The 6,000-nt window shown below is 31.8% G+C and overlaps 1 protein-coding gene across 1 annotated transcript; it reads left to right on the top strand.

Annotated features, from left to right (window-relative positions):
* The first annotated feature begins 4,480 nt into the window (after window positions 1-4,480).
* LOC104085749 (protein LURP-one-related 10) lies at window positions 4,481-5,970 on the top strand. Its single transcript, XM_009589863.4, has 3 exons — window positions 4,481-4,844; window positions 5,156-5,377; window positions 5,643-5,970. Exons 1-3 carry the CDS (start codon window positions 4,596-4,598, stop codon window positions 5,775-5,777), a joined length of 606 nt encoding a protein of 201 aa, XP_009588158.1. The 5' UTR covers window positions 4,481-4,595; the 3' UTR covers window positions 5,778-5,970.
* The last annotated feature ends 30 nt before the right edge of the window (window positions 5,971-6,000 follow it).

Raw genomic sequence — 6,000 nt, 5'->3', positions numbered from 1 at the left:
CAAAAAAACACTTCTTCATAATATTTTCCTACTTCAGGAGAAAATTTCAATTGTGTTACTTCTTCGGGAGCAAATTTAAAATACGAAATATTGAGTATATATTCTCTCAACCATATTAACTCTTCTGGAGGTGAATTATAATATATTTACATCAAGAGCGCGTTCCTATTTATGAATTTATTAATATTATCACTTTCACTTCAGGGAATGGATTAATATTTATCAAAAATTCTCATCCTTCAGGAAATCGAACATAATTATCTGAACGCGTATTAATCACATCAAATTGTGATGCTTCAACCTCTTTTAAAATATTTACTACTTCAGGAGCAAATCAAGGCGTGCATGTAATATAGAAAATATTTCTCTAGCTTATCTTTAATTGTAACCATAGAAAGCCTAAATTATCACTTCTGGTGGTCATAGGCATATACCACTTCTGGTGGTTAACAAAATTTAGCTAAAATGATATATACGAAATATAACCACTTCTTGTGATTGTATATTTCTTGCAAACTTTGTTGGAGTTTAAGTGGATCTAATAATGTTATCCACTTTGTAATCCTTTATTTAGATAATTAGAATGAAAACAAATACCAAAATAGGTACTGTATACATAACATATAACCAAGCAAGTGATGATAAAAATATTAAAATATAAGCAAAAAGTTCAAATTAAATTACGCAAATTAGGCCACTCCAGATGTAAGCGATATCTATATCACTACTGCCAAGAAGAAAAACTCACCACCTTAAGGATATAATCTGCCTTATGATGCTCCGAATGAACAAGATCTAACCACAGACATAAGAGTATCGCCTTCTCTGTGGCTGTGAGTTGCTTCATGCACAAAAAATTAAACTCAAATAAAGAGCTCAAGATGTCAGTCTCGTGCTGATAACGTGTTATAAAATAAAGACTGTAAAGTAAATAAATCGAAGATAAGTATAGAGGGAGATTGATATTTTATTTAACTTCAAACTAATCTACATAATGAACTGAAAACTCCTCTATTTATAAAAGAAATGAAGCAACTGCAAGTCTTTTCAGGAAGCAGCTGCGATGCTTTTATTGAGCTGCTTGTAAGCTGTCTGCATGAGCTTCTTGCAACCTGCATGTTTAATAAGAAGATGTTGCAAATCATTTCATTGAGTTGCTTGCAACCTGCCTGCATCTTGTAGATAAACTTCAATAGAGTACCAAATGGATTATCTATAACGGAGTAATAAATGGACACCTACAATATAATTATTTTCATAACACTCTCTTATTTTTTATTTTTATTTTGGTCCGTATTGTTCGATTGAGTATTACATTTAATCTTCAATTAACTTAAATAATTATTGCAGTAGATCCGGCTGGTTCCATTAGCTCTAATGACCGACGCTGCATGTTTGGTCTAATTTGAGGTTAGATATTTGCAGCCGAATAAAATATGAATAAGAGCCAGATTAAAAACAATAACAAGGTTAGATATGTGCAGTTGAACAAAATAGAAACCAAAACCAGATTTAAAAAACAATAACAAGGTTCTTTAAATGCTTGTTCCTACATCAGATTTAGTCATTTAGACGGCTGAAAGTTTCATCTACGTGAGTAATTACTAGATCTAGAACCAGATCAATTAGTAAAGCTAAGGATCCTAGAAAAATATGATGTAAGTTGTGTAACAGGATAACTCGTTCTGAAAATGAAAGAACCTTTGCTCTTTTCCTATCCTTTTCATTTATCAGACAGGAGACTTTATCCAATTGCGCTAATCAATTAGGCAATTCTATTATAAACTTAGAATCAGTCAGGTGAATGAGCTCATCTGAACAAGCTACTTGAACAAATAAAGAGCCCGTTTGGATTGGCTTAAAAAAAGTAGTTTTTAAGTTAAATGCTTAAAATATTTTATAAGTGCTGGAACTTATTTTATAAATAAGCAGCTACATGTTTGGATAAAAGTAGTGAAACTGAAAACAAACTGATGAAGTGTTTGATAAACAAGTGCTGATAAACACTTTTTCTTGTTAAAATGACTGAAATATCCTTAAAGTTGTTAACATTATAAAGAAGATGATGAATGATTTGATTTTAGAATATAGTTACACCAATTAATAAAAAAGGAAGCATTCAACGACCAAAATAATTAAATGTTATGGAACAAAAAAAAAAAAGCTAAAAGAACAATATTTCTAATGAGGAGCAATTTCGGGATTAAGAAAAATTATAAGAGATAAGAATGTAATATACTTGGTCAAAGCAATATGGCTTTTAAGCCAATTTTGAAAAAGTTAAATTTTCCAACTTATTGATTTTGGCTTTTTAAAAGTAGATTTTAACTTTTTTTAAGTCATTTTTTGGTTGCCAAACACTTCCACAAGTTAAAAACTGTCCAAATAGGCTCAAGGTTAGATGTTCGTGTTGAACTTGATTTATTTAGGAGAAAAATAAAGAAAATAGACACTTTGTTACTTCTTAGTTAGTGCCATAGACAAAATTTTTCATTAAGGGATTTAACAAATAAAATAAAAAAATTAAGTCAAGATATATATATATATATATATTTACGTTATACATCCAATAATTTTTTGGCAAAAAAAAAGTTCAAATGAATCCCTTCCTTCTCCTAGCTCCACCCCTATTAAAAAAATAAAGAGAGTTTTGTACCTATATATTCTCAAATGGATCTCTTTCTTCTTAACGCTTTTGTACTTTTCCTTTGTCTGCCAAGGATATTTTGGTCCACCCGTCAGATGCGGAATTTCCTCTAAAATCTGTTAGTAATATTGACTTTTCACTAAATTGTTCCTTTGATTTCCTTTTCTAATGTACAAGCTCGAGGAAACTATGAACTCCGTTCATATCTCTTCCTCCTTGAGCAAATATTGACTAGAAAACACTTGAATAGTCAATACAGAGGACTTTAGTTAGGTGACCAGATTTTGCTGTTGAAAATCTGGAGGAATGTGACGTTAATAAAAAAGTTACAAGAAACAAATGGGTTAATTAGTACCACTTTTTATATTTTGTCCCAGTTAATTCTGTGGGCTTAAAATAATTGAATTTTTTTTTTAACGGACAAATTTAACTCAAAAAAATTAACCGGCGGACATAATTTAAAAGTTAATTAAAAAAGGGCCATTTGTGCAAGGCCCAGGCTCAATCATGATTCATGTACCACGATATATGTAGCCGTTGCCTTGTTTCGTGTCCCGAGATATTTCTCGAGTTTCTTGCCCTTTACCTTTTGGTTTCCTCATCATTTTGCAAGGTACATGGACCATTTTGACCATAGCCTGAAATTCTAATTGAACTTTTTTGTTTTGGTAATGTGGGAAAATTATATTACTATAAAATTAAAGATAGTCATTTCAGATAATAAAAGCGCCATATATAGCACTAAAGTGTTTAAGACTAGCCAAAAAATTACATAAAGTAGTCGAAATATTTCCAGCAAAATTTGTTCCTTCCTTGTCCGCCAAAATATGAGCTACAGCCGTAATTATAGCCTGTTTGGCCATGCTTTTTCAAAGCCCAATGCATTTTTTTTTCAAAATAACAATATTTTATTTTCAAATAAATAATATATTTTTTTTGAAAAGTTAAAGTGTTTGGCCAATATTTTGAAGGGAAAAAAGTGATTTTGAATAGAAGAAGAAGCAGTCATGGAGAAGTAGAAAAAAATTGCTTCTCCCCAGTAGCTCTTTTTAAAAAAAATATTTTTGAGAAAAATACACTTAGAATAACTTTTTAAAAACTTGGTCAAACATTAATTCTTGTTCGGAAGTGTTTTTTAAATTGATTAGTCAAACACAAACGGCTTCTCACCAAAAGTACTTTTAAAAAAAATAATTTTAAAAAAAAATATCTCTCAAAATAAGCTGATTTTTGAAGTTTCGCCAAACATTCTATTAACCATAGAAGTATAAATAGATAAATCATTTTCTAACAAATGTATTAACTCCGCGGAGTCTCTTTCAAATTCTAATTAAATTCATATGAACACAGTAAGTAAACTGATACGTAGAATTTCTTAAAGTACATAAGCTGTTGCTACTGTAGGTTTTAGTTGCTTTAATACTTTGAAGAAGATTTTTGTTTTCCAATTCATTTTAAAATTTTCGATAAAAACTTTTTTCAACTAAACAGTAAATTCCTTTTTTAATTTTTTTGCAAAACTAACAAATGACTTTTTTCGGCTTAGATAAACTATCCGCTGGCTCTTTTTAGATCAAATGTGAATGCTTTGACTTTTGTTGCGTTAAAATAAGCAAAAATCATAGGATGCTTAAATGAGTACAAATTGAAAAGCTATATTCATGCTGACCAAGATCCACCGCCCGACCGAATTTCTCGTGTTTCCATACATTTGTTTGTTTATTTAATTAATAAAGTAAAATGGTTTCTTCTTCTTTTTTTTTTTAAAAAAAGGAAAAATTCAACGGTCAATTTATAGACAAAGGAAGGGAAGTTTCTGTGATTGCGATATCATCCTCTTTCCGTAATACTTTTAAACGGGATTAACTTTCGGCAAAGCTTGTGAACCAAAATATAAGTACCAGATCCTGTTTAGCCAATTCTTAAGTAGGGAGTAATTGTTTTACACATGTTTAAACCAGAGATAAATTTTGAAGTTCCTCTCGTTCCCATTGTTGGGGATAATTTCTGCTTCCCTTACCTTGTGAACCTAAATGTGAAGAAGAAAATTCTTGGAATTTCACATATAAATATCGATGTATTGGATGATATTGGAATTTCTCTTCTTCAAGGTAATGGAAAAGTTTGGCATCTCAGAAAGAAGAAAAGGATCATTTGTGATCCAGCTGGTTTACCCATCCTTACTCTGCGCGAAAAGGTACAACGCCTTCTATCTCTTTATTTTCATTTGTATTATTTTTTCTATAAGAGTAAATATTGGGCTAACTAACTATTTTACTGAGTATTGTTATCTTACACCATCACAGATAGATATTTTAATTCTGTTTGCCATGATTTTCATCCGCTTTATTGACGGTTAAGTCACACTTCGCTAGGCCACACCTTGGAGTGGGGAGGGGCGCGGTGTATTCTTGTATTAATGATTTGTGACACTTGATTTAGCATCAAAGTAACTCAAGGAATGAATATTATAAACTGAAAATGAGGTGGTTCTTGAATATTTGACAGTCACTTTCATGGCATAATACTTGGAAAGTTTATCGAGCCGGGAGTTTAGATAGGAATGATCTGCTCTACACAGTTAAAAGATCAAGCCCAATTCAAATGAAAATGCAACTTGATGTGTTCTTGGCCAGCAATATCAGTGGAGAGATCTGTGATTTCCATGTAAAGGGCGCTTACACCAATCAGTCTTTCAAAGTTCACAAAGGGGACACATTGATAGCTGAGGTACTTTACTAAAATTTTAAGCTTCATTTCCCTTTTTCTTTAGCAGGGAAGCTTATTAAAGGGCACTAAGCTCCTGCTATACGCGGGGTCCGGTGAAGAACCGGACCACAAGGTAACAAGGGTCTATTTACGCCGCCTTACCCTGTATTTCTGCCAGAGGCTATTTCCGTAGCTTGAACCCGTGACCTCCACATGACAACAACTTTACCAGTTACGCCAAGGTTGCCCTCAATAGAGAAGCTTATTCTTTACTTTAAATGTGCAGGTGAAAGAGAGATTCAAACTTGGAAGCTTCTTCAAAGGAAAAGAAAATTTTGAACTAAGAGTATATCCTGGTGCGGATTATGCTTTTATTGTCTCAATATTGATAATATATAATGAAATATACGGGGAATCGTAGGAGTTTATGTCTCTACACTTAACAAATTGGCTGGTTTCTTGGCCCCTTTCTCTTAATGTACATATGTGTCAAAAAAAAACCACTGGAAAGAGAGGAATTTAGCCTTTTTTGATGTCTATAAATATGTAGATCAGTTTTTCTCTACTTAATTTGGTTGAACTGAAAGTGTATCCAGTTGTTTCTTCTTTCTTCCTGATCATTTCTTGCATTAACTTTCATAAAT

The sequence above is a fragment of the Nicotiana tomentosiformis genome, chromosome 3 (assembly GCF_000390325.3).
Source record: "Nicotiana tomentosiformis chromosome 3, ASM39032v3, whole genome shotgun sequence".
NCBI classification, from domain to species: domain Eukaryota; kingdom Viridiplantae; phylum Streptophyta; class Magnoliopsida; order Solanales; family Solanaceae; genus Nicotiana; species Nicotiana tomentosiformis.
Note: the sequence above shows the minus strand (reverse complement) of the source record. Positions and strands in the feature narration are given on the sequence as shown.